Below are 26,320 nucleotides of genomic sequence, written 5' to 3' on the forward strand. Positions count from 1 at the left end.
TGTACTTACCTGTTAATTTTGTGTGGCATATGACAGGGGAGTCATTCCTCTGCATTCTCCCATTTTTAATAGAATAATTTAAAATAAGGACAGCCTTCCTTAGTAGTAATGTAGCATTCGTGCTCATCTGAGTCCTTCAGACACTCCTTTCGTGACTTCTTTCTGCTATGTGTTTTTTTTTTTAAGGAAATAAGAATACAACTAGCACTGGGATCCAATTCATGGAAAACTAACCAGACCTCTTAGTAGCATTATTAATCCCGTAGGTGAGGTTGACTATTGCATGTCAGTGAATTGACATGGAATTTTTTCTTTTTATTTATCATGCGTAAAACTTTTTTGAACTTTGTGTTTATGATGAATAAAATGTTGCTTTCTATGAAAATGTGTCTAGGGCGCGGTGGCGTAATCCCAGCACTTTGGGAGGCTGAGGCAGGTGGATCACTTGAGGTCAGGAGCTCGAGACCAACCTGGCCAACATGGTGAAACCCCGTCTCTACTAAAAACACAAAAATAAGCTGGGGGTGGTGGCAGGTGCCTGTAATCCCAGCTACTTGGGAGCGGAGGCAGGAGAATTGCTTGAACCAGGGAGGCGGAGGTTGCAGTGAGCCAAGATTGCGCCACTGCACTCCAGCCTGGGTGTCAGAGGGAGACTCTGTGTCAAAAAAAAGGTAATCTGTTGGACTTCTTTGTACCTCTTAGTTTGATAAACATTAGATTTCCTTCTTAAGGAAGTATAGTTTTTAGACCATTTTATTTCCTGCATTGTACTTGACTTGTATTTGTTTGTTTTTTTTCTTAAAATAAAAATCTTTTTATCTTTTTTTTTTTTTGAGCAGGGAGACGGTCTCACTCTCACCCATGCTGTAGTGTGGTAGCACAATCATGGCCTACTGCAGCCTCGACCTCCTGGGCTCAGGCAGTCTTCCCACCTTAGCCTCCTGAGTAGCTGGGACCACAGTCACATGTCCCCATGCCCAGCTAATTTTTATTTATTTTTTTGGTAGAGACAGGGTCTTGCTATGTTACCCAGGCCAGTCTTGAACTCCTGGGCTCAAGTGATTCTCCCACCTCAGCTTCCCAAAATGCTGGGATAACAGGCATGAGCCACTGTACTCAGCTTGTATCTGTTTCTTAATAAACTTAAAAATACGTATTTTGGGCATCCAAGACAAAATAATTCTGAATTTTTCTTTATAAGTTGAGACTTTTTTTCTGTCTTGGAAATGTTTTTATCAGATTAATTTGTTGTGTTGCTCATCTGTGGTGTATTTAAAGAAGCTTAATTTTGTTTCTGTTTCTTGGCATGGAGTGCAACCTAAAATTAGGACAAGAAAGTATGCCAGGAGTACTTTTTCTGAGGCTGTAAAGGCAAAATAAAAGCTGCTATTAAGAAAAGAAATTATTGAGGCCACTTAATGAACATGATGGAAAAGATTTGTTCTGGTAGAAAAGAAGACAGAAATTTACCTGTATTTTAAATTGATTAGAAGATGGAGATACTAGATCAAATACTAAATGCACAGGATGTTCCAGATGTAATCACAATTCTGTTTCGCTAAGTTGGAAATGGTCATATCACTAGTACTGGATCAAATCTACATAACTGTTTTTGTTTGTTTGTTTGTTTGTTTGAGACAGAGTTTCTCTCTTGTTGCCCAGGCTGGAGTGCAATGGCGCGATCTTGGCTCACTGCAACCTCTGCCTCCTGGGTTCAAGGGATTCTTCTGCCTCAGCCTGAGTATCTGGGATTACAGGCATGCGCCACCACGCCCAGTTAATTTCGTATTTTTAGTAGAGAGAAGGTTTCTCCATGTTGGTCAGGCTGGTCTCGAACTCTCAACCTCAGATGATGTGCCCACCTCGGCCTGCCGAAGTGCTGGAATTATAGGTGTGAGCCGCCGCGCCTGACCTGTTTTTTTGTTTTTGTTTTTGTTTTTTTTTTGAGACGGAGTCTTGCTCTGTCGCCCAGGCTGGAGTGCAGTGGCCGGATCTCAGCTCATTGCAAGCTCCGCCTCCCGGGTTTACGCCATTCTCCTGCCTCAGGCTCCTGAGTAGCTGGGACTACTGGCGCCCGCTACCTTGCCGGGCTAGTTTTTTGTATTTTTTAGTAGAGACAAGGTTTCACCGTTTTAGCTGGGATGGTCTCGATCTCCTGACTTCGTGATCCGCCTGTCTCAGCCTCCAGAAGTGCTCGGATTACAGGCTTGAGCCACCACGCCCGGCCAACCTATTTGTTTTTTTTGAGATGGAGTCTTGCTGTCGCCCAGGCTGGAGTGCAGGTGCACGTTCTCAGCTCACTGCAACCTCCGCCTCCCGGATTCAAGCGATTCTCCTGCCTCAGCATCCTGAGTAGCTGGGATTACAGGCACCCACCTCCACCCCTGGCTAATTTAGTATTTTTAGATTCACCATGTTGGCCAGGCTGGTCTCGAACACCTGACCTCAGGTGATTCACCCTTCTCAGCCTCCCAAAGTGCTGGGATTACAGGTGTGAGCCACCGTGCCCAGCCTACATAATGGTTTTGAAGGAGTAAGAATGACATACGTGGGCCAGGAGGCTGAGGCAGGAGAATTGCTTAACCCCGGGAGAGGGAGGTTGCAGTGAGCTGAGATCGTGCCACTGCCCTCCAGCCTGGCCAACAGAGCGAGACCCTGTCTAACAAAAAGAAAAAAAAAAAGACATGTGAAAGTGAATGGACCACAGTGTAACCTTTCTTTTAAAGAGTTCATGTGATTTTATCCACAAGAAAGATTTCAGAGAGATTAACAAAAGGTACAGATTCCATACCTGACCAAGTGGAAGAATTAATGATAAAGGCAGGTTTACTGAATACCTATATTGAAGTATTAATATTTTTGGGGAGCAGGGGTTCTATAACTTGGAGGTTGTCTAATCTCTTGTACAGTTCTTAAGGGTGACATGTTTACCTGAGGTTTTTTTATTTTTATTTTTTTTTGAGACTGAGTTTAGCTCTGTTGCCCAGGCTGGAGTACAGTGGTGCCATCTCAGCTCACTGCAGTCTCCACCTCCTGGGTTCAAGCAGTTCTGCCTCAGCCTCCCAAGTAGCTGGAATTACAGGCACGTGCCACTGCGCCCAGCTAATTTTTGTATTTGTAGTAGAGATGGGGTTTCACCATGTTGGCTAGGCTGGTCTTTAACTCTTGACCTCAAATAATCCGCCCGACTCGGCCTCTCAAGGTGCTGGGATTGCAGGCACGGTGGTGCCTGGCTGAGTTATTTGGTTTTGCAGTGAATTTTTCTTCAGGTACACTGAGGACAGCTGAACGCAACAGTTAGGGATGCACCTGGCTTTGTATGGGGCTGGAAGAGTGTTTTCTATGTTTGCAAGATCCTTTCTTATACCTTGTTTGTCCTTATGGCCACATTTCATTTGTCTTTCGGCCACAGAATTACAGTCTCCTTTGTCTTATGAGAAGAGTCTTGTAACAATGTTCTCCAGTAGAAATATTATGCTCACAAATGTAAGCTTCAAATTTTCTAGTGGCAGTTAATTATTTTTTTGAGATAGCATCTCACTTTGTTTCCCATGGTGGAGTGCACTGGTGCAGACATGAGTCACTGCAGCCTCAAAGTCCTGGGCCTGTGTAATCCTCCTGCCTCAGCCCCCTGAATAGCTTAGGACTTCAGGTATGTACTACCATGCCTGGCTAACTTTTTGAATTTTTTTGTAGAGATGGAGTCATGCTTTGTTACCCAGGCTGGCCTCGAACTCCTGGCCTAAAGCAGTCCTACCACCTAGGCCTCCCAAAGTGCTGGGATTATACATGTGAGCCACCATGACTGGGCCACATTTTTAAAAAGTATAAAAACAGGCCAGGTGTGCTGTCTCATGCCTGTAATCCCAACACTTTGGTAGGCTGAGGCGAGTGGATCACGAGGTCAGGAGTTCGAGACCAGCCTGGCCAACATGGCGAGACCCCATCTCTACTAAAAATACAAAAATTAGCCAGGTGTGGTGGTGGGTGCCTATAATCCCAGCTACTCAGGAGGCTGAGGCCGGAGAATCGCTTGAACCTGGGAGGCAGAGGTTGCAATGAGCAGAGTTGTGCCATTGCACTCCGGCCTGGGTGACAAGAGTGAAACTCCATCTCAAAAAAAGAACAAGTAGGCAGGCATGGTGGCTCACGCCTCTAGTTCCAGCACTTTGGGAAGCCAAGGTGGGCAGATCACTTTTGGTCAGGAGTTCAAGACCAGCCTGGCCAAAACATGGTGAAATCTATCTCTACTAAAAAAAAAAAAATACAAAAATTAGCCAGGCATGGTAGTGCATACATGTAATCCCAGCTACTTGGGAAGCTGAGGCAGGAGAATTACTTGAATCCGGGAGGCCGAGGCTGCAGTGAGCCAAGATCATGCCATTGCACTCCAGCCTGGGCAATAAGAGCAAGACTCTTGTCTAAAGAAAAAAAGTATAAAAATAGATAAATTGGCCGGGCGCGGTGGCTCAAGCCTGTAATCCCAGCACTTTGGGAGGCCGCGACGGGCGGATCACGAGGTCAGGAGATCGAGACCATCCTGGCTAACACAATGAAACCCCGTCTCCACTAAAAATACAAAAAAATTAGCCGGGCGTGGTGGCGGCGCCTGTAGTCCCAGCTACTCGGGAGGCTGAGGCAGGAGAATGGCGGGAACCCGGGAGGCGGAGCTTGCAGTGAGCCGAGATCGCGCCACTGCACTCCAGCCTGGGCGACAGAGCGAGACTCCGCCTCAAAAAAAAAAAAAAAAAGATAATTTTTTTTTAGTAATATTTTAACCCAATTTCAAGATGTAATCAATATAAAGTTATTAATGTAACATTTTGCCTTTTTTGGGTACTAATTCTAGGACATGTGTCTATTTTACACCTAGAGTACATCCCAATTTGGACCAGCTACATTTCAGGTACTCATTAGCCCTGTGTGGCGGTAGCTGTTAGATGGGACAGTGTAAATTGTTGACTGCTTCCTAGTCTTTTTCTTAGAATTTCAGAGCTGAAGGAGAATCAAAATTCATTTAGTACTGTACTCTTCTCACTTTATATAGAGAGAAACTGAGCTTTCTAGTCTATGATTTGCCTGAGGATGTACAGCTAATCAGTGACATCTAGAACTTGATTTGAAAGCCTCTGTGTTCAGAGCTCTTTCTGATATAATTTATGATTTTTTAGGATGGCTAATAGCATGCTTTTCTAGGTACATCTTCCACTACATCACCTTTTTTTTTTTTTTTTTTTTTTTTTTTTGAGATGGAGTCTCACTCTGTCACCAAGGCTATAGTGCAGTGGCATGATAATTGGCTCGCTGCAACCTCTGCCTCCCGGGTTTAAGCAGTTCTCCTGCGTCAGCCTCCTGAGTAGTGGATTACAGGCATGCCACACCATGCCTGGCTAATTTTTGTATATTTAGTGGAGACCGGGTTTCACCATGTTGGTCAGGTTAGTCTCAAACTCCTGACCTCGTGATCCGCCTGTCTTGGCCTCCCAAAGTTCTGGGACTACTGGCGTGAGCCACTGGTGCCCGGCCCACCATTTTTGTTTTTTTTTTTTTTAACTGTACTTTCTGTTTTAAGCACACTGGACTGCCGTCTTCTGATAACATGCCCCATACTTCCCTGTTTCTTTGCTTCTGCTCAGTCTACTTTCACCTGTTTATTAAAATAATTATACAGTACACATATGAAATTGTTTAATACTCATAATGTTGTGAATTGAGTACTGATATTTGCTCTGTTTTTCAGACAGGTAACCAAAATTCAGACAGATTTAGTAACTTTCCAAAGTCATACAGCTAGTAAGTAAGTGAATGGGTGGGTTTCAAACCTAGGCAGTCTGGCTTCAGGGTTCACATTTACAACTATCATTTAAGCTTCTTCTATAGAACACCTTGTATGCCCTCTATTTACCTCCCTTCTGAGCTCTAGCTCAGATGGCACTTCCTCTATGCAGGACTCCTAGGTTCCACAGTCAGAATTTATTAACAATGATTAGAATTTACATAGCCACTTATAGTTTTGAGAGACCCTTCATGTTGCTTCTGTGATTTACACAGTCCTTGTGATAGGCAGAACAGATATCATCAGGGTCAGGACTTGGTGAGTTTCAAGTGATTTTTGCCATAGTGACTCAACAGAGTACACATCTGAGTTTATTTGCTATTTTAAAATCCCTGTTGTTCTCTTTCCACACTGACATTGCTTTAGCATTTTATTGCCCCATTTTACCACTTAGAGTGTTCTGTCTTGTGTGATAGCAAATATGTCTATCTCCGTTATTAAACTGGAAAATTCTTTTTTTTTTTTTTTTTTTTTTATGAGACGGAGTCCCCGCTCTGTTGCCCAGGCTGGAGTGCAGTGGCCGGATCTCAGCTCACTGCAAGCTCTGCCTCCCGGGTTTACGCCATTCTCCTGCCTCAGTCTCCTGAGTAGCTGGGACTACAGGTGCCCGCCCCCTCGCCCGGCTAGTTTTTTGTGTTTTTTTAGTAGAGACGGGGTTTCACAGTGTTAGCCAGGATGGTCTCGATCTCCTGACCTCGTGATCCACCTGTCTTGGCCTCCCAAAGTGCTGGGATTACAGGGTTGAGCCACCGCGCCCGGCCTTTTTTTTTTTTTTTTTTTTTTTGAGGCGGAGTCTGGCTCTCTTCCCCAGGCTGGAGTGCAGTGGCGGGATCTCAGCTCACTGCAAGCTCCGCCTCCCGGGTTCACGCCATTCTCCTGCCTCAGCCTCCCGAGTAGCTGGGACTACAGGCGCCCGCCACCTAGCCCGGCTAGTTTTTTGTATTTTTTAGTAGAGACAGGGTTTCACTGTGTTAGCCATGATGGTCTCGATCTCCTGACCTTGTGATCCGCCCGTCTCGACCTCCCAAAGTGCTGGGATTACAGGCTTGAGCCACTGCGCCCGGCCTAAACTGGAAAATTCTTGAAGGCCAGATTCATTCCTTGTTTTTGTCTGTTTTTGGTTTTGAGATGGAGTCTCACTGTTCAGGCTGGAGTGCAATGGTGTAGATCTCAGCTTGCTGCAACCTGTGCCCCACTCCAGATTCAAGCCATTCTCCCACCTCAGCCTCCCAAATAGCTGGGATTACAAGTGCACACTACCACACCCAGCTTATATATATATATATATATATATATATATATATGTATGTATGTATGTATTTTTGGTAGAGATGGGGTTTCACCATGCTGGCCAGGCTGGTCTCGAGCTTCTGACCTCAAGTGATCCACCCACCTCGGCCTCCCAAAGTGTTGGGATTACAGATGTGAGCCACTGTGCTTGGCCATTCCTTGTGTTTTCCACAATTTTAGAACACTGCCCTGTATGTGATAATGAGTAAAGGTTTATTGACTCGAACTGTATTCTGCTTTATGACAAATACTTGTTTCTTCTTCTTTTTTTTTTTTTTTTTTTGAGATAGGGTCTCAGTCTGTTTCTCAGGGTGGAGTGCAGTGGTGTAATCATAGCTTGCTGCAACCTCAAATTCCTGGGCTCAATTGGTCCTTCTGCCTCAGCCTCAAAAGTAACTGGGAGTACAGTTGTGCAGTAGTGTGCCCAGCTAATTAAAAACATTTTTTTGGTTTTTTTTTTGAGATGGAGTCTCACTCTGTCGCCAGGCTGGAGTGCAATGGTGCGATCTCAGCTTACTGCAACCTCCGTCTCCTGGGTTCAAACGATTCTCCTGCCTCAGCCTGCCAAGTAGCTAGGACTGCAGGCACATGCCACTATGCCTGGCTAATTTTTTAGTATTTTTGATAGAGACAGGGTTTCACCGTGTTAGCTAGGATGGTCTTGATCTCCTGACCTCGTGATCCACCTGCCTTGGGCCTCCCAAAGTGCTGGGATTGTAGGCGTGAGCCACTGCGCCCAGCAAAAAAAAAAAAAAAAAAAAAAAAAATTAAGGGATAGCATCTTGCTGTGCTGTCCAGGCTGGTCCCAAATGCTTCAAGTGATTCTCCTGCCTTGGCCTCCCAAAATGCTGAGATTATAAGTGTGAGCCACTGTGCCCAGACAACAAACACTTCTTTAAATGGTTCCTTGTGTTAAGTACTGTTCCCCGTGGGTGCCAGGGGCAGAATCAGATACTTCTGTCTGTCTGTGAGGGACTTTCAGTATAGTAAGGGAGGTAAAGAGGTAAACAAAGGCTGTAATAGAGGCTGCCCAGGGCTTTGGCAAGCATAGAAGAAGCAGTATGTAACTTTGGAGCCAGAGATGGTTTCATGAAGGAGCAGTTAGGAGAGGCAGAGTTTAGATAGACAAAATGAGAAGGAAAGAACATGCAAACAGAATAAATTCCATGTGCAATAGTAGAGTGTAATTTGCAAGAACGTGGCTGGTTCGGGCAACTTGAAGTGGTTTGGTGTGGCTGGAGGTGGTACTGGAAAGAAAGATGCCAAATCATAGGAGTAGGCTGTTAAACTTAGATTGTTATCTTTTAGGTGGTACATGAACACTTTGAAATGTTTTTATATTTTAGAGAAAAATCATACTGTGATTCGTGATAACTGTTTAAAATGTAGCTAACTAAAAAGAAAAGTAGATTCAAAGAAAATTGTTAAAGGGATACACTGTTGTATGTGTTAGGAATATGACAAAATCATGAAAATGGTATTTGGTGTTTGGGAAACATTGTCATAAACGGAAGAATACACTTGAGGAGTTTTAAGGAGGAGAATGACAGTAGGCTTTTTTTTTTTTTTTTTTTTTGAGACGGAGTCTCGCTCTGTCGCCCAGGCTGGAGTGCAGTGGCCAGATCTCTGCTCACTGCAAGCTCCGCCTCCCGGGTTCGAGCAGTTCTCCTGCCTCAGCCTCCCGAGCAGCTGGGACTACAGGCGCCCGCCACCTCGCCCGGCTTATTTTTTTGTATTTTTAGTAGAGACGGGGTTTCACCGTGTTAGCCAGGATGGTCTCGATCTCCTGACCTCGTGATCCGCCCATCTCGGCCTCCCAAAGTGCTGGGATTACAGGCTTGAGCCACCGCGCCCGGCCACTTGAGCCACCGCGCCTGGCCGACAGTAGGCTTTTGAAATGTTTATTCTGGCAGCATTGTGGACCATGGATTTGAATGGGCCAAAAATATCACAGAAGCAGTAGGCCCAGTGATATGAGAGTCTGAGATAAGGCAATGATAAGTGATTGTTGTGTTGGAAAGGAAATGAAGAAGGTATAGTGGCACCTGTTAACAGATGTGGTCTAGGTTATGACAAAGAGAGTTTCGTCTAATTTCTTAGTTTCTGGCCAGGATTACTTAGTACTATAACTAGATTAAGGAATACAGCTAGTTTGGTTTGGGCCATACTGAGTTTGAGATGCTGCCAAGCTAAGACATTGAGATAGAGGTGTCCAGAATACTCTTGGATACTTATGTCACTTAGATAACAACTACTTACTGATTGCCAAATGTGCTCTAAACACTGTTCTATTAATATTAAACTCAGGAGAAAGATCTAGACCAGTCGTTCTCAACTGGGGGCAATTTTGCCCCCCAAGGGATTTTTGGCAGTGTCTGGAGACATTTTTGATTGTCACAGCTGGGGCAAGGGAGGGATGGGAAGTTACTATGGATATCTAGTAGGTGTAGATGTCAGAGATATTGCTAAACATCCACAAGACAGCAAGCAGCCCCCTACAATGAATGATTAGTAGTGCCATGGTTGAGGAACTCTGATCTGACCTGAGGATACAGACACTATCTTCTGGATTGTAAGCACGTGAGTATCATTGTCATTCCAGATTCCTAACTTCTCATTCCCAGTGATCTGTATTATAGTAGAGACTTTATATAAAGACTGTGTGAAATATAATGTTAGCTATTTAGTTAGTTACTTAGCTAGCTAGTTGAGATGAGGTTTTGCTATGTTGCCCAAGCTAGTCTTGAGCTCTGGGCCTCCAGCCATCTTCCTCCCTTGGCCTCCCAAAATGCTGATATTACAGGTGTGAGCCACCGCACCTGGCTGTGAGATCTTTGTTTTCAAAGCTAAGAGTATTTTATAAATAGCAGTATGTAAAATTAGATAAAGGAAGTAGTGTGTTTTAGATAACAAGATTAGCTAAACAAGTAATTTTAAAAATTTAGAACTCAGTGTTCGTGGAGACAAGAGGGAACTGGGAGACAGAACAGAGAATAGAATGGAACTGTGAACAAATATCTTGAGGAAAAGGTAGAGAAGAGAAATAGAGCTCTCCTAAGAATGATGGGTATGAACCCCTTCCTATTCAAGGATTAGAAAGTAGTTGAGCCGGGCGCGGTGGCTCACGCCTGTAATCCCAGCACTTTGGGAGGCCGAGGCGGGCGGATCACAAGGTCAGGAGATCGAGACCACGGTGAAACCCCGTCTCTACTAAAAATACAAAAAATTAGCCGGGTGTGGTTGTGGGCGCCTGTAGTCCCAGCTACTCGGGAGGCTGAGGCAGGAGAACTGCTCGAACCCGGGAGGTGGAGCTTGCAGTGAGCCGAGATCGTGCCACTATACTCCAGCCTGGGCGACAGAGCGAGACTCCGTCTCAAAAAAAAAAAAAAAAAAAAAAGTAGTTGAGCACCAAACATGAAAAAAAGCAGTGGTCATTAAAGAAATGCAAATCAAAACCACAATGAGATGCCATCTCACACCAGTTACAATGGCAATCATTAAAAAGTTAAGAAACAACAGATGCTGAAGACGATGTGGAGAAATAGGAACACTTTTACACTATTGGTGGGAGTGCAAATTAGTTCAACCATTGTGGAAGACAGTGTGGTGATACCTCAAGGATCTAGAACTAGAAATACCATTTGGCCCAGCAATCCCATTACTGGGTATATACCCAAAGGATTATAAATCGTTCTACTATAAAGACACGTGCACATGCATGTTTATTGCAGCACTATTCACAATAGCAAAGACTTGGAGTCAGCTCAAATGCCCATCAGTGATAGACTGGATAAAGAAAATGTGGCACTAATGTGGCACATATACACCATGGAATATTATACAGCCATAAAAAAGAATGAGTTAGGCTGGGCATGGTGGCTCACGCCTGTAATCCCAGCACTTTGGGAGGCTGAGGTGGGTGGATCACGAGGTCAGGAGATCGAGACCATCCTGGCTGACACTGTGAAACCCCGTTTCTACTAGAAATACAAAAAATTAGCCAGGTGTGGTGGTGGGCGCCTGTAGTCCCAGCTACTCGGGAGGCTGAGGCAGGAGAATGGCGTGAACCTGGAAGGTGGAGCTTGCAGTGAGTCGAGATTGCGCCGCTGCTCTCCATCCTGGGCGACAGAGCAAGACTCCGTCTCAAAAAAAAAAAAAAAAAAAAAAAGAATGAGTTCATGTCCTTTGCAGGGACATGGATGAAGCTGACATTCTCAGCAAACTAACACAGGAACAGAAAACGAAACACCACATGTTCTCACTCATAAGCGGGAGTTGAACAATGAGAACATATGGGCAGAGGGGAAGGGAACATCACATGCTGGGGCTGGTCGGGGGCTGGGGGGTAAGGGGAGGGAGATTATTAGGAGAAATATCAATTGTAGATGACAGGTTGATGGGTGCAGGAAACCACCATGGCATGTGTATACCTAAGTAACAGACCTGCACGTTCTGCACATGTGTCCCAGAACTAAAGTATAATAAAAAATAAATAAATAGAAAACAGAATACAAAAAAAGAAAGAAAAAGTATTTGGGCACGATGAGGAGAAAGGGGTGTAGTTTACCCTAAATTTGGGATAAAGCTGTAAAGGGTTTGGGAGGAGAGGAGCATGTGTCTTGACCATGATGACAAGGCAGGGCTCTTTGAGGCCGTTGTTTGTGTAGTTGGTTGACTCACATAGCGTTTATAGTGAGATTTCATAGACTTCTTATCTTTGTGTGTGCATGATAGCGATTGGTAAGCTCCTGCCAAACTAGAGGTGAGGGGCAATAGCTTTGGCTTAGAGACTTAGCTCTCTAAATCCTCAGTTGGGGTCAGCAGAAGTGGCAGGCGTAGGGCGCAGCTGTAATTTTACTCTAGTGAGTGTGCCTGGGCCCTGGTTGAAGGCTGCTGCTAGGCAGTTTACATGTGTTCTCCAGACACTCAGTTGTTCAGATTGACAGTTTCACAGTGATGTTCTTCAGTTTATAGTCCACTGTTTTTTTTTTTTTTTTTTTTTTTGAGGCGGAGTCTTCACTTTGTCGCCCAGGCTGGAGTGCAGTGGCACCATCTCGGCTCACTGCAAGCTCCGCCTCCCGGGTTCGCGCCATTCTCCTGCCTCAGCCTCCCGAGTAGCTGGGACTACAGGCGCCAGCAAACGCGCCCGGCTAATTTTTTTGTATTTTAGTAGAGACGGGGTTTCACCGTGTTAGCCAGGATGGTCTCGATCTCCTGACCTCGTGATCCGCCCGCCTCAGCCTCCCAAAGTGCAGGGATTACAGGCGTGAGCCACCGTGCCCGGCCTATAGTCCACTGTTATTTTCAGGCTGGCACATAGTGTTTGGGGTGGTAACCAGGGATGACTTCAAGTTTAGGAGGCCTTATGGACTAGGAGAACCAGTTACATGTCAGTGAAAATTCTGGCATACTGAAATATGGGAACCGGCCAGGCACAGTGACTCACACATGTAACCCCAGCACTTTGGGAGGCTAAGGCAGGTGGATCACCTGAGATCAGGAGTTTGAGACCAGCCTGGCCAACATGGCAAAATCCTGTCTCTACTAAAAATATAAAAATTAGCCAGGCATGGTGGTGTGTGCCTGTAATCCCAGCTACTAGGGGGGCTGAGGCAGGAGAATCGCTTGAACCTGGGAGGCGGAGGGTGTGGTGAGCCGAGATCACGCCATTGCACTCCAGCCTGGGCAACAAGAATGAAACTCTGTCTCAAAAAAAAAAAAAAAAAAATTATATATAAAAAAAGAAAAAGAAAATAAAGATAGGAAACCAAAATGGAGCCAGCAGTAAAAGTAATAATAGTATGTAAAATAAAAGCTGTGATGGAGGCTGGGTGTCATGGCTCGCCTGTAATCCCAGCACTTTGGGTGGCTGATGTGGGCAGATCACAAGGTCAAGAGATCGAGATCATCCTGGCCAACATGGTGAAACCCCATCTCTACCAAAAATACAGAAATTGGCTGGGCATGGTGGCGCCCACCTGTGGTCACAGCTACTTGAGAGGCTGAGGCAGGAGAATCGCTTGAACCTGGGAGGTGGAGGTTGGAGTAAACTGAGATTGTGCCACTACACTGCATCCTGGGCAACACAGTAAGACTCCGTCTCAAAAAAACAAAAACAAAAACAAAAACAGATGACCTGAGATAAGGACTTTTTTTTTTTTTTTTTTTGTGAGACAGTGTTGCTCTATTGCCCAGGGTGATCACAGCTCACTGTAGCCTCAGCCTCCTAGGCTCAGGCGATCCTCCTACCTCAGCCTCTTGAGTAGCTGGGATCATGAGCACACGCCACCATGCCCCGCTAATTTTTAAATTTTTTTGTAGAGTTGAGGTTTCACCATGTTTCCCAGGCTAGTCTCAACCTCCTGGGCTGAAGCAATCCCAAAGTGTTGGAATTACTGGTGTGAACCATTACACCCAGCCAGGCCTGTTCTTAAAAGAAGTGAAATCTGAAAGGGAGTGTAAATGGGTCCAGTGACTGACAACATGAAACATGGGCAGCTGACTTGGAAACAAAATAGAAAATTCTTCCTACTCTTGTACAGATTATAGCTAAGTGCTTCTCACTTCTGCAAGAACCTTGGTGGTAGTGGAATTCTTTTTTTTTTTTTTTTTTTTCTTTCAGAGACAGAGTCTCGCCCTGTTGCCTAGGGTGGAGGGCAGTGGTGCGATCTCGGCTCACTACAACCTCCGCCTCCCAGGTTCAAGCGATTCTCCTGCCTCAGGCTCCCAAGTAGCTGGGACTACAGGCGCGTGCCACCATGCCTGGCTAATTTTTGTATTTTTAGTAGAGACGAGGTTTCACCATGTTGGTCAGGCTGGACTCAAACTCCTGACCTTGTGATCCGCCCGCCTCGGCCTCCCAAAGTGTTGGGATTACAGGTGGATTACAGGTGTGAGCCACTGTGTCCCACTCGTAGTGGAATTCTTTGAGAACGTTTGGTGAGGTTACATGAGAAAATATTGCAGATGTTAACTGAGTGAGGTTTTACACCCAAAGAAGGTAGAGAAGACCCTGTGATAGGTACTTAAAAGCATTATTGTATTGTTTTAATTTTAAAATTGTATAGTATTAGAAAAACAAATTTCAAAGTATTAATTGCTTTTAGCTAACCTAAAAAGAGCAGTGCTTTGGCTGGGCGTGGTGGCTCACGCCTGTAATCCCAGCACTTTGGAAGGCCGAGGTGGGCAGATCATGAGATCAGGAGTTTGAGATCAGACTGGCCAACATGGTGAAACCTCACCTCTACTAAAAATACAAAAAATTAGGCAGGCGTGGTGATAGGCGCCTATAATCCTAGCTACTCGGGAGGCTGAGGCAGGAGAATTTGCTTGAACCTGGGAGGCGGAGGTTGCAGTGAGCTGAGATCACCCCACTGCACACTAGCCCAGGCGACAGTGCGAGACTCCATCTGAAAAAAAAAAAAAAAAAAAAAGCAAGCTTTTAATTTTGTCAGGAGTAGGGAGGTAGTTATGAAAGGCTATAAAAAAATACAGGCCAGCCGGGCGCTGTGGCTCACACTTGTAATCCCAGCACTTTGGGAGGCTGAGGCAGGTGGATCACCTGAGGTCGGGAGTTAGAGACCAGTTCCTGTATTCCCAGCTACTTGGGAGGCTGAGGCAGGAGAATCGCTTGAATCTGGGATGGGGAGGTTGCAGTGAGCCAAGATCACGCCATTGTACTCTAGCCTGAGTGACAAAGCAAAGGAAAGCTGGATGAAGAGAGAGATAGCCAAGTCCATGTCTAGGGAAAAGCGTTCTTGACTGAGTGAACAGAGAGTATAAAGCCTCAGAGGAGGGAGCATGCCTAGGTAGCCCCCGGACCTGGTGAGGCTGGTGCGTGGGGCAGCCTCCATGGAGAGGAGTTAAACTCGGTCTAATAAATAAATAAAAATAAAAAATAAAAAATTATATTCGTGATTCCTCACCCTCCAAACCAAACCTAAACAATCTGCTCTTGAAAGAAATAGTTGAAAAGCCAGACTTCATTAACATTAATAGCAGTGGCTCAAGCCTGTAATCCCAGCACTTTGGGAGGCCGAGACGTGCGGATCACGAGGTCAGGAGATCGAGACCATTCTGGCTAACCCGGTGAAACCCCGTCTCTACTAAAAAATACAAAACACTAGCCGGGCGAGGTGGCGGGCGCCTGTAGTCCCAGTTACTTGGGAGGCTGAGGCAGGAGAATGGCGTAAACCCGGGAGGCGGAGCTTGCAGTGAGCTGAGATCCGGCCACTGCACTCCAGCCCGGGCGACAGAGTGACACTCCGTCTCAAAAAAAAAAAAAAAAAAAACCTTTTGCTTTGTGAAAGACCTTGTTAAGAGAATGAGATGATGATCCATGTTCTGGGAGAAAATATTTCAAAAAAAAAAAAAAAAAGCTGATAAAGTATTGTTATCCAAAATATACATAGAACTCTTTTTTTTTTTTTTTTTTTTTTTTGAGATGGAGTTTTGCTCTTGTTGCCCAGGCTGTAGTTCAGTGGCACGATCTCAGCTCACCTCAACCTCCGCTTCCCAGGTTCAAGCGATTCTCCTGCCTTAGCCTCCCGAGTAGCTGGGATTACAGGCATGCACCACCATGCCCAGCTAATTTTATATTTTTAGCAGAGACAGGATTTCTCTGTGTTGGTCAGGCTGGTCTTGAACTCCTGAACTCAGGTGATCCGACCTCCTCGGCCTCCCAAAGTGCTGGGATTACAGACGTGAGCCACCGTGTCCGGCCTACAGAGAACTCTTAAAACTCAATAAGAAACTGAACAATCTGATTAAAAAATGGACAAAAGGAAATTGCTGTCACATCATGCCAGTTTTTCAGAGTGGTTGTGCTAAATTTCATTCTCACCACCTAGGTGTGAAAGTGGAAGGCATATCACAGTATGTTTTCCTCAGTTCTCACAATCTTGCAAGACGTGGCCCATGGACATGGACATGAACATGGAGATCGTAAAATGGAACTTCCAGATTATAAACAATGGAAGATAGAAGAGACACCAGTAAAAACCGTCTAGAAGAAGCTGGCTGCAGGAGGGCTTTGGGATTTATTGGGCTGCAATGAAGCTTGGAGATATGTGGGTGGCTTTGCAGAAATGTTTCCTTTGTTGGTGCATTATTACAAAGATTGAAATGGGAATTTGCTGCATTTGTGGTAGCTGTAGGAGCTGAATATTACCTGGAGTCCCAGAATAAAGATAAGAAGCATCACTGAAGATAATACTGGGAAGTGTCATAGTGGTTTCTTAACTCTCTAAGATTTCCTTGCTATAGCCTACTCACCTGGTTTGTGCCTTAAAGAATATTAGTAAGATATAATAAAATAAATACATATATGCCCCCAAAAATGAACAAAAGACACCTCATCAAGGAAGATATAGTGATGACAAATAAGCATATGAAAAGATGCTGTACCTCCTGTGTCATTAGGGAAATGCAAAGTGAAACAACTATGAGATAACCACTATATACGTATTAGAATGGCCAAAATCCAGAACACTAACAGTACCAAGTGCTGATGAAGATGTGGAGCAACAAGAACTCTCATTCATTGCTGATGGGAATGCAAAATGGTACGGCCACTTTGGAAGATGGTTTGGCAGTTCCTTATAAGACTAAACAAACTCTTACCATATTATAATCCAGCAGTCCTGCTCCTTGATATTTACCCAAATGAGTTGTAAACTTAGGTTCATACAAAAATGTGTACACAGATTTTTATAGCCACTTTATTCATTGCCAAAACTTGGAAGGAACCAAGATGTCCTTCACTAGGTGGATGGATAAACAAACTGTAATACACCCAGACAATGAAATATTATGCAGTACTAAGAAGAAATGAGCTATCAAGCCATAAAAAGACATGGAAGAACCTTAAATACATATTACTAAATGAAAGAAACCAACCGGGAAAGGCTATGTATGTATGATTCCAACTATATGACATTTTGGGAAAGGCAAAACTATAGAGACAGTAAAAAGATCAGTGGTTTTCAGAGGTTGGAGGGAGGTGAGTTTGAATAGGTAAAACTATTCTATATGATACTATAACGGTAGGTACATGTCATACAATTGTCAAAACTTATAGAATGTACAAAAGGAGTAACCCTAATTTAAACAAACTATGGCTTTTGGATGATAATGATGTGTCAGTGTATGCTCATGATTTGTAACAAACGTACCACTTAGGTGTGAGATGTTGATGCGGGGAGGCTGTCTGGGGGAAGAGGCGGGGGTATATGGGAACTCTGTACTTTTTTTCTTTTCTTTTTTTTTTTTCCCTTTCTATGGAGAACGAGGTCTCTCTATATTGCCCAGGGAGGTCTTGAACTCCTGGGCTCGAGCGATCCTCCTGCCTCTGCCTCCCTAAGTGCTGGGATTACAGGCGTGAGCCACTGTGCCGAGCAAGGGAATGCTGTACTTTATGCTCAGTTTCGCTGTGAACCTAAAACTGCTCTAAAAAATAAAGTCTATTTACAGGGGTGAAAAAACACAATAAAAAATCTACTTTCCCTGGAGTTCTGTCTCAGTAATGATTATTTCCAGCCTTCTAATTGTTTAAGCCAGAAACCCTGAGTCATCCTTGATTCTTTACTTTCTCTTAACACCTTGTATCCAGTTGGTCATAAATCTAGCAGATGCTACATTCAGATAACATGTGGAATCTGTTTTCCCTATTTTTTACTTTTACTACCCTGTCCAAGCCAGTTAACTTTTACTTAGATTATTATAGAAGACACTTAACTGATCTCCCTACTTACAGAGTCTCGCTCTGTTTCCCAGGCTGGAGTGCAGTGGCGTAATCTCGGTTTACAGCAACCTTTGTCTCCTGGGTTCAAGTGATTCTCTTGCTTCATCCTCCCAAGAAGCTGGGATTACAGCCGTGCACCCCCACGCCTGGCTAATTTTTGTATTTTTAGTAGAGATGGGGTTTTGCCATTTTGGCCAGGCTGGTCTTGAACTCCTGACCTCAAGTGATCCGCCCACTTTGGCCTCCCAAAATGCTGGGATTACAGGCAAGAGCTACTCTGCCCAGCTGGCTCCTCGGTTTTATATTTGAATTTTATAATTAATTATAGTTAACCTTTTTATTTCAAAATAACCCAGTTTTCCCCAGTGGTAACATTTTGTAGAACTATAGTGTAATACCACAACCAATACAATGTCAGCCAACATTGACATTGATACAACTCGTGATCTTCAGGTGCAACCTAAGATCATCACCTCATGATGTTCAGATTTCTTCAGTTTTACTTGTGTTTGTGTGTGTGTATGTGTCTCTGTGTGTGTATTCAGTTCTTCACAGTTGTTTTTTTTTGTTTGTTTGTTTTTTTTTTTTTTTTTTTTGAGACGGAGTCTCAATCTGTTGCCCAGGCTGGAGCGCAGTGGCCGGATCTCAGCTCACTGCAAGCTCCGCCTCCCGGGTTTACGCCATTCTCCTGTCTCAGCCTCCGGAGTAGCTGGAACTACAGGCACCCGCCACCTAGCCCCGCCACCTAGCCCGGCTAGTTTTTTGTATTTTTTTAGTAGAGACGGGGTTTCACTGTGTTAGCCAGGATGGTCTCGATCTCCTGACTTCGTGATCCGCCCGTCTCCCAAAGTGCTGGGCCTCCCAAAGTGCTGGGATTACAGGCTTGAGCCACCGCACCCGGCTTTTCACAGTTTTATTGGATAAGGGCTCATGTATCCAACACTACAGTCAAGATACATAACAGTTCATCAACACAAGACTTCCTCATGTTGCCCTTTTATAGACACACCCACTTCCTGCAGCTGCTGGACCCCTGCAACAACTAACCTGTTCTCCATTTCTTTAATTTTGTCATTTCAATAATGTCATTTAGGCCGGGCGCGGTAGCTCACGCCTGTAATCCTAGCACTTTGGGAGGCCGAGGCGGGCGGATCACGAGGTCAGGAAATCAAGACTATCCTGGCTAACCGGGTGAAACCCCGTCTCTACTAAAAATGCAAAAAATTAGCCGGGCGTGGCGGCGGGCGCCTGTAGTCCCAGCTACTCGGGAGACTGAGGCAGGAGAATGGCGTGAACCCGGGAGGCGGAGCTTGCAGTGAGCCCAGATTGCGCCGCCGCTGTACTGCACTCCAGCCTGGGCGACTGAGCGAGACTCCCTCTCAAAAAAAAAAACGAAAAAGAAAATGTGATTTAAACGCGGCCAGGCGCCGTGGCTCAATGCCTGTAATCCCGGCACTTTGGGAGGCCGAGGTGGGCGGATCACCTGAGGTCAGGAGTTTGAGACCAGCCTGGCCAACATGGTGAAACTACTAAGAATACAAAAATTAGCTGGTCATGATGGTGTGCGCCTGTAATCCCAGGTACTTGGGAGACTGAGGCACGGGAATCACTTGAACGGGGAGGCAGTTTGCAGTGAACTGAGATTGCGCCACTGGACTCCAGCCTGGGCGACAGAGCGAGACTTTCGAAAAAAAAAAAAAAAAGGAAAAAAGCCGGGCGCAGTGGCTCACGCCTGTAATCCCAGCACTTTGGGAGGCCGAGGCGGGTGGATCACGAGGTCAGGAGATCGAGACCATCCTGGCTAACATGGTGAAACCCGTCTCTACTAAAAGTGCAAAAAATTAGCTGGGTGTGATGGCGGGCGCCTGTAGTCCCAGCTACTCGGGAGGCTGAGGCAGGAGAATGGCGTGAACCTGGGAGGCGGAGCTTGCAGTGAGCTGAGATCGCCCCACCGCACTCTCGCCTGGGCGACAGTGCGAGACAACGTCTCAAGGAAAAAAAAAGAAAGGAAAAAAAGAATGTTATATAAATGGAATTACACAGTGTATAACCTTTTGGGATAGTTTTGACTTTGTTTTTTCACTCAACACAAATACCTTGAGGGGAATCCAGGTTGTTGTGTGGCAGTATTCATTTATTTTTATCGCTAAGTAGTAGTACATGGTGTGGACGTACCGAAATTTGTTTAACCATTCACTCATTGAAGGATATCTGATTTGTTTCTAGTTTTGGGCTATTATGAATTAGGCTTCTGTGAGTATTTATATACAGATTTTGAACATGTTTTTATTGCCAAGGCTACAATTGCTGGGTCAAATGGTAAGTCTGTGGTTTGCAATTTACTTTTAAAATTACTGGCCGGGCACGGTGGCTCACGCTTGTAATCCCAGCACTTTGGGAGGCCGAGGCGGGCGGATCACAAGGTCAGGAGATCGAGACCACGGTGAAACCCCGTCTCTACTAAAAATACAAAAAATTAGCCGGGCGCGGTTGTGGGCGCCTGTAGTCCCAGCTACTCGGGAGGCTGAGGCAGGAGAATGGCGTGAACCCGGGAGGCGGAGCTTGCAGTGAGCCGAGATCGCGCCACTGCACTCCAGCCTGGGCGACAGAGCGAGACTCCGTCTCAAAAAAAAAAAAAAAAAAAAAAAAAAAAAAAAAAAAATTACCGGATAAAAACCTTCTACCGGCCGAGCACGCGCCTGTAATCCCAGCACCTTGAGAGGCTGAGGTGGGTAGATCACCTGAGGTCAGGAGTTCAAGACCAGCCTGGCCAACATGTTAAAACCCTGTTTCTACTAAAAATACAAAAATTAGCCGGATGTGGTGGCACACGCCTGTAACCCCAGCTACTTGGGAGGCTGAGGCAGGAGAATTGTTTGAATCTGGGAGACGGAGGTAGAAGTGGGCCAACATGGTGCCACTGCACTTCAGCCTGGGAGATAGAGCGAGACTCCATTTCAAAAAAAAAAAAAACACAAAAAACAGGCTTTTTTTTTTTTTTTTGGTGAAAAGCATCATTTTACAGTTCTTGTAAAGCTGTCTGTCTCCTAGAACCTAGTGTCTATAGGTAGTTTGCATTGCATTAAGAATTCTGTATGACAGCTGGCAGAAATCCAACACCTCAATTATCACAGGGTACTTTCCTTTCCAATCAAAAAGTACACTTGGGCTTTCTAAGTATTAGACCTGGTATTTTTCTTTTTTGGTATTTTATCTTTAGTTTTGATGTTGTAGTAAATGTTTGCCTTTTATTTTCTCTTTTTACAGCGGCTATGTGACTATGTTTGTGACCTCCTCTTAGAAGAGTCAAATGTTCAGCCAGTATCAACACCAGTAACAGTGTGTGGAGATATACATGGACAGGTAAAATTTCATGAGCAGATTTTTAAATTTTGTACTGTCCATGATCCATGTGTGTTTTCACATGTGCTACAAAATTAACAACAACATCAACAAACACAACTGGTGGTAAGCTAGGTTGCCTCAGTCTCTGTGACACTAATGATTCCTGGTTTACATTTTTGGTGAATAAAAGCAGTGGTCAAATTAGTTATGGAGTTTGTTGATATTACATTTGTGAAGTGAATAATGCAGCATTATTTTTCTGTGGAATGGTGGGAGTGGGTAGAAAATAAAAAGTACAAACATATACTGCTCATAATAACTATGATTAACAGGAGATGTTTGGTGTTAGGCACTTTTTTCATTCAGTTAATTTCTGTTCTGCTGTCATATATTGTTGAAAATGTATCATTTCTTTAGTGGGAATGAGAATAGCAAAGGTACAGAAAAATAAAATTGCTGGTCCATGATGTCACAGCAAATCACTGATGAATGAACTAGAAAATATTTAGTTCAATTTCTCATCTGCTGGGTGTTTGTTTGTAAGAATTTCAAAGCAGTGCCTGGCGTGGTGGCTCATGCCTGTAATCCCAGCACTTTGGGTAGCTAAGGCTGCTAGGTCGCAAGGTCAGGAGTTTGAGACCAGCCTCACCAACATGGTGAAACCCTGTCTGTACTGAAAATACAAAAAAATTCGCTGGGCATGGTGGCGCGTGCCTGTAATCCTAGCTACTCGGGCTGAGGCAGTAGAATCGCTTGAATCTGAGAGGCGAAGGTTGCAGTGAGCCAAGACCGCACCACTGCACTCCAGCCTGGGCAACAGAGTGAGACTCTGTCAAAAAAAAAAATTTTTTTTTCAAAGCATTAACAGGAGGGGCATACCTCATATTTAGATCCTGTTGTCAGTGTTTAGCCTCATGTATATTTGTAGAATTTTTTCACTGGGAAATGAAAGCTGAACAGATTACTCATAGAGTGCTATATGCATACACTATAGTTGGGGCTGTAAGACTTAATAATACATTGCAAAACAATGTAGTCTTTAAAGGATGCCAACAGGACTTACGGTCGCCTGTGCAATTTCCCTGCCTTAAATATGACTATGTAAATGAGCAGAAATGTGTGTAAATTGGCTCTGATTAGGGACTGCTTCATGAGTAAAGTCTTGTTTTGGCTACTTACAGGCTGATTTTTTGTTTTTTCAAGGTGTTTTCTGCATCAGTTGAGATTTTAAAAAAATCTGACACTTGCATGTCATCACCTCCTAGATAGAGGTCCCATTATGTCATCTTTAATCTGTTAAAATTACAGTTTTTTAGAGTAGACTTTAGGAATTGATTTCCTAAAATTTCCGTGTAACTTCTCTCTAAAAATAAACATTTGTATTTTGCTAACATAAAGGATATTAATATAAGCAGTGTTTTAACACATTCCTGAAAACTGGAATAAACCAAGTCATGTTTTCCCTTAGTTGTAGTGTTAAAACTGAGGGGTTACCTGTGTTATCAAGGACTTTTTAAGATGTGAATTACAGCCATGATCAAAGGTCAGAAAGTTAGAGACCAACCTCGAGCTACTAAAATTAGAAGCATAAAATTGAACTTTTGTATTATATATACCTTCAGTCAAATGTACAGTTATTGCTAACATTTATCTTGTGTTTTGAGGTTAACAAAGTACTTTTTCACATATTCTGCATCAGTTTTTCCCAAGAGTCCTATGAGATAGTATTATTTTGTAGACAATGAAAGGAAGACTGAAAGATTGAAGAAATAGCCCAAACTCACACACAGCCACTGCAGGGCAGATTGAGGTTTGAAACTAATTTGGGTTTCTGTTGTACATGTTATTTTAAGACCACCACCAAACTGTTAACAATTGTTTATGTTGTATATGTTCCTTAAAAACAATTGCACCAGGCGCGGTGGCTCACGCCTGTAATCCCAGCACTTTGGGAGGCCGAGGCGGGCAGATCACAAGGTCAGGAGTTTGAGACCAGCCTGGCCAACATGGTAAAACCCCGTCTCTACTAAAAATACAAAAATTAGCCAGGCGTGGTGGTGCGTGCCTGTAATCCCAGCTACTCGGGAGGCTGAGGCAGGAGAATCGCTAGAGACTGGGAGGCGGAGGTTGCAGTGAGCCGAGATCGTGCCATTGCACCCCAGCCTGGGCAAGAGAGTGAGACTCCGTCTCAAAAAAAAAAAAAAATAGGCGGGACGTGGTGGCTCATATTTGTAATCTCAGCACTTTGGGAGGCTGAGGTGGGTAGATCACGAGGTCAAGAGATTGAGACCATCCTGGCAAACATGGTGAAATCCCATCTCTACTAAAAATACAGAAATTAACCAGGTGTGGTGGCGGGTGCCTGTAATCGCAGCTACTTGGGAGGCTGAGGCAGGAGAATCGCTTGAACCTGGGAAGCAGAGGTTGTGGTGAGCCGAGATTGCACCATTGCACTCCAGCCTGGGCAACAAGAGTGAAACTCCGTCTCAAAAAAAACAAAAAACAAACACACACACAAAAAATGATTACTAATCAGAAACATGGGATTTGAGCCTCTAAATAGCTATTGACTGATTAAATACAATGTAAAATATATCCTTTGGGACTTATCTTCCTCTGGGGCCTGTTCTGGAATTGCAGGATTGGGTTTTGGGTATGAATAAACATGTTAGCGAGCATGTTGTGCTGAGAAGCATTGAAGCTGTGTAATATAGTAAGGAGTTATAGATTTCAGTGTCAGATACAACTTGGTTTAAATCTTGGCTTGGCTATATGTTAGCTATTTAAGAAGCCATTTCAGCTAGCTCACAAATTTGTTAAGTGTGGCCTGTGGACCCTTGGGTCTCTAAGGAGGTACAGAGGCAATGGAGGGTTAAATTGCTCATGCCTTAGCATGAATCAAGGGAAAAACACTAGAATAAGCTGATTATCATTGAGTTCTTCACCAACATGCCTGCATAGTAAAATAAAATGCCAGTTTCACTTAACTCTCAATCCTTTAGAATATACATTATTTAAAAAGTCTGGCTGGGCACGATGGCTCATGCCTATAATCCCAGCACTTTGGGAGGCTAAGGTGGGAAGATCGCTTGAAGCCGTGGGTTCTAGACCAGCCTGGGCAACCCAAGTGAGACCCCCCCCCATCTCAAACTCCTGACCTCAGGTGATCCACCTGCCTCAGCCTCCCAAAGTGCTGGGATTACAGGTGTGAGGCACTGCATCCAGCCTGAGACTCCCCACGTCTAAAAAAAAAAAATTTTTTTTTTTTTTTTTTTTTTTTGAGACAGAGTTTTGCTCTTGTCCAGGCTGGAGTGCAGTGGTGTGATTGTGCAATGGCACAATCTTGGCTCACTGCAACCTGCAACCTCTGCCTCCCAGGTTCAAGTAATTCTCTTGCCTCCGCCTCCTGAGTAGCTGAGATTACAGGAATACGCCACCATGCCTGGCTAATTTTTTTGTAGGTTTAGTTGAGATGGGGTTTCTCCATGTTGCCCAGGTTGGTCTTGAACCCCTGACCTCATGGGATCCTCCTGTCTTGGCCTCCCAAAGTGCTGGGACTACAGGCGTGAGCCACCTTGCCCAGCCTTTCTTTCTTTCTTTTGAGGGGGGACAGGGTCTCGCTATGTCACCCAGGCTGGAGTGCAGTGGTGTGATCTCAACTCAGTGCAGCCTCTGCCTTCCGGGTTCAAGTGATTCTTGTGCCTCATCATTCTGAGTAGCTGAGATTACAGGTGTGCACCACTACGCCTGGCTAATGTTTGTATTTTTAGTAGAGATGGGATTTTACCATGTTGGCCAGGTTGGTGTCGAACTCCTGGCGTCTTGTGATCCACCTGCCTCAGCCTCCCAAAGTGCTGGGACTGCAGGTATGAGCCACTGCACCTGGCTCCCATCTCTTTAAAAAAAAAAAAAAAATTAGCCAGGGTTGGTGGTCTGAATCTGTAAGTCCTAGCCACTCAAGAGGCTAAGGTGGTGGGAGCATTGCTTGAGCCCAGGAGTTTGAGGCTGCAGTCAGCTATTATTGTGCCACTGCACTCCAGCCTGGGCAACAGAGTGAGACCCCATCTAAAAAGAAAAAGAAAAAAGTCTGTGTGATGAAATGGGAAGTATGCGTAAAGCATATCTGCTGCATGCTGAAGAAAGATGGTTTACTCAAGGAAAAGTACTTGTGGGTTGGTCACGGTGGCTCACACCTGTAATCCCAGCACTTTGGAAGGCCAAGACAGGCAGATCACCTGAGGTCAGGAGTTCAAGATCAGCCTGGCCAACATGGCAAAACCCCATCTTTACTACAAAATACAAAAATTAGCCAGGTGTGGTGGCAGGTGCCCGTAATCCCAGCTAGTCAGGGGCTAAGGCAGGGAAAATTGCTTGAACCCGGGAGGCGGATGTTGCAGTGAGCTGAGATAGCACCATTGCACTCCAGCCTGGGTGACTGAGTGAGACTCTGTCTCAAAAAAAAAAAAAAAAAAAAAAAAAAACCCAAAAGAAAAGGAAAGAAAAGTACTTGTGAAATTCTTTGAGTCATGAGTTAAAATAACTGCTTTTTTATGGAACACTATTTTTACTTGAGAATGACTGACAAACTGTGATTATTTAGACTTGGGTATTTGGCAACTATATTTGCAAAAGTGAAGGAAGTGAGCCAGTCACTTCAAGAGAACAATTGACAGTATTTGTTGCCGATGACGAAAATTGAATTTACTAATGAAAAATAGGAATTTTGGAAAATCTGAGTCCACCACTATGAGGCTAACAGTTTCCGATACTTTCCTGAGATGAGATGAGAAGTGATATTAACAAATATGGTTTTTTGATGATATAAAATGCAATGTCATTTTCATTTTCAAATTTCTAGTTTACCATTTACTCAAAGTGTAAGATAACAAATGTAACAGAGTATGAAAGTTCACTGTTATAGGCCGGGCGCAGTGACTCACACCTGTAATCCCAGCACTTTGAGAGGCCGTGGCAAGCAGATTGCTTGAGCCCAGGAGTTTGAGACCAGCCTGAGTAACATGGTGAAACCCTGTCTCTACTAAAAGTACAAAAATTAGCCAGGTGTGGAGGTATGTGCCTGTAATCTCAGCTACTCAAGTGACTGAGGC

The 26,320-nt window shown here is 44.4% G+C and overlaps 1 protein-coding gene and 1 pseudogene across 2 annotated transcripts in view; both read left to right on the forward strand.

The window, feature by feature from the left end:
• PPP6C (protein phosphatase 6 catalytic subunit) overlaps window positions 1-26,320 on the forward strand; it is a 48,139-nt gene that overhangs the window by 1,836 nt on the left and 19,983 nt on the right. For both annotated transcript variants that reach the window (XM_045372624.3, XM_045372625.3), the window contains exon 2: window positions 21,135-21,230. In XM_045372624.3, the coding sequence (XP_045228559.1) occupies window positions 21,135-21,230 (96 nt within the window). The remainder of the gene's footprint in view (window positions 1-21,134; window positions 21,231-26,320) is intronic.
• LOC123569024 (NADH dehydrogenase [ubiquinone] 1 beta subcomplex subunit 3 pseudogene) lies at window positions 15,977-16,473 on the forward strand (annotated as a pseudogene).

This window comes from Macaca fascicularis, chromosome 15 (genome assembly GCF_037993035.2).
Source record: "Macaca fascicularis isolate 582-1 chromosome 15, T2T-MFA8v1.1".
NCBI lineage: Eukaryota > Metazoa > Chordata > Mammalia > Primates > Cercopithecidae > Macaca > Macaca fascicularis.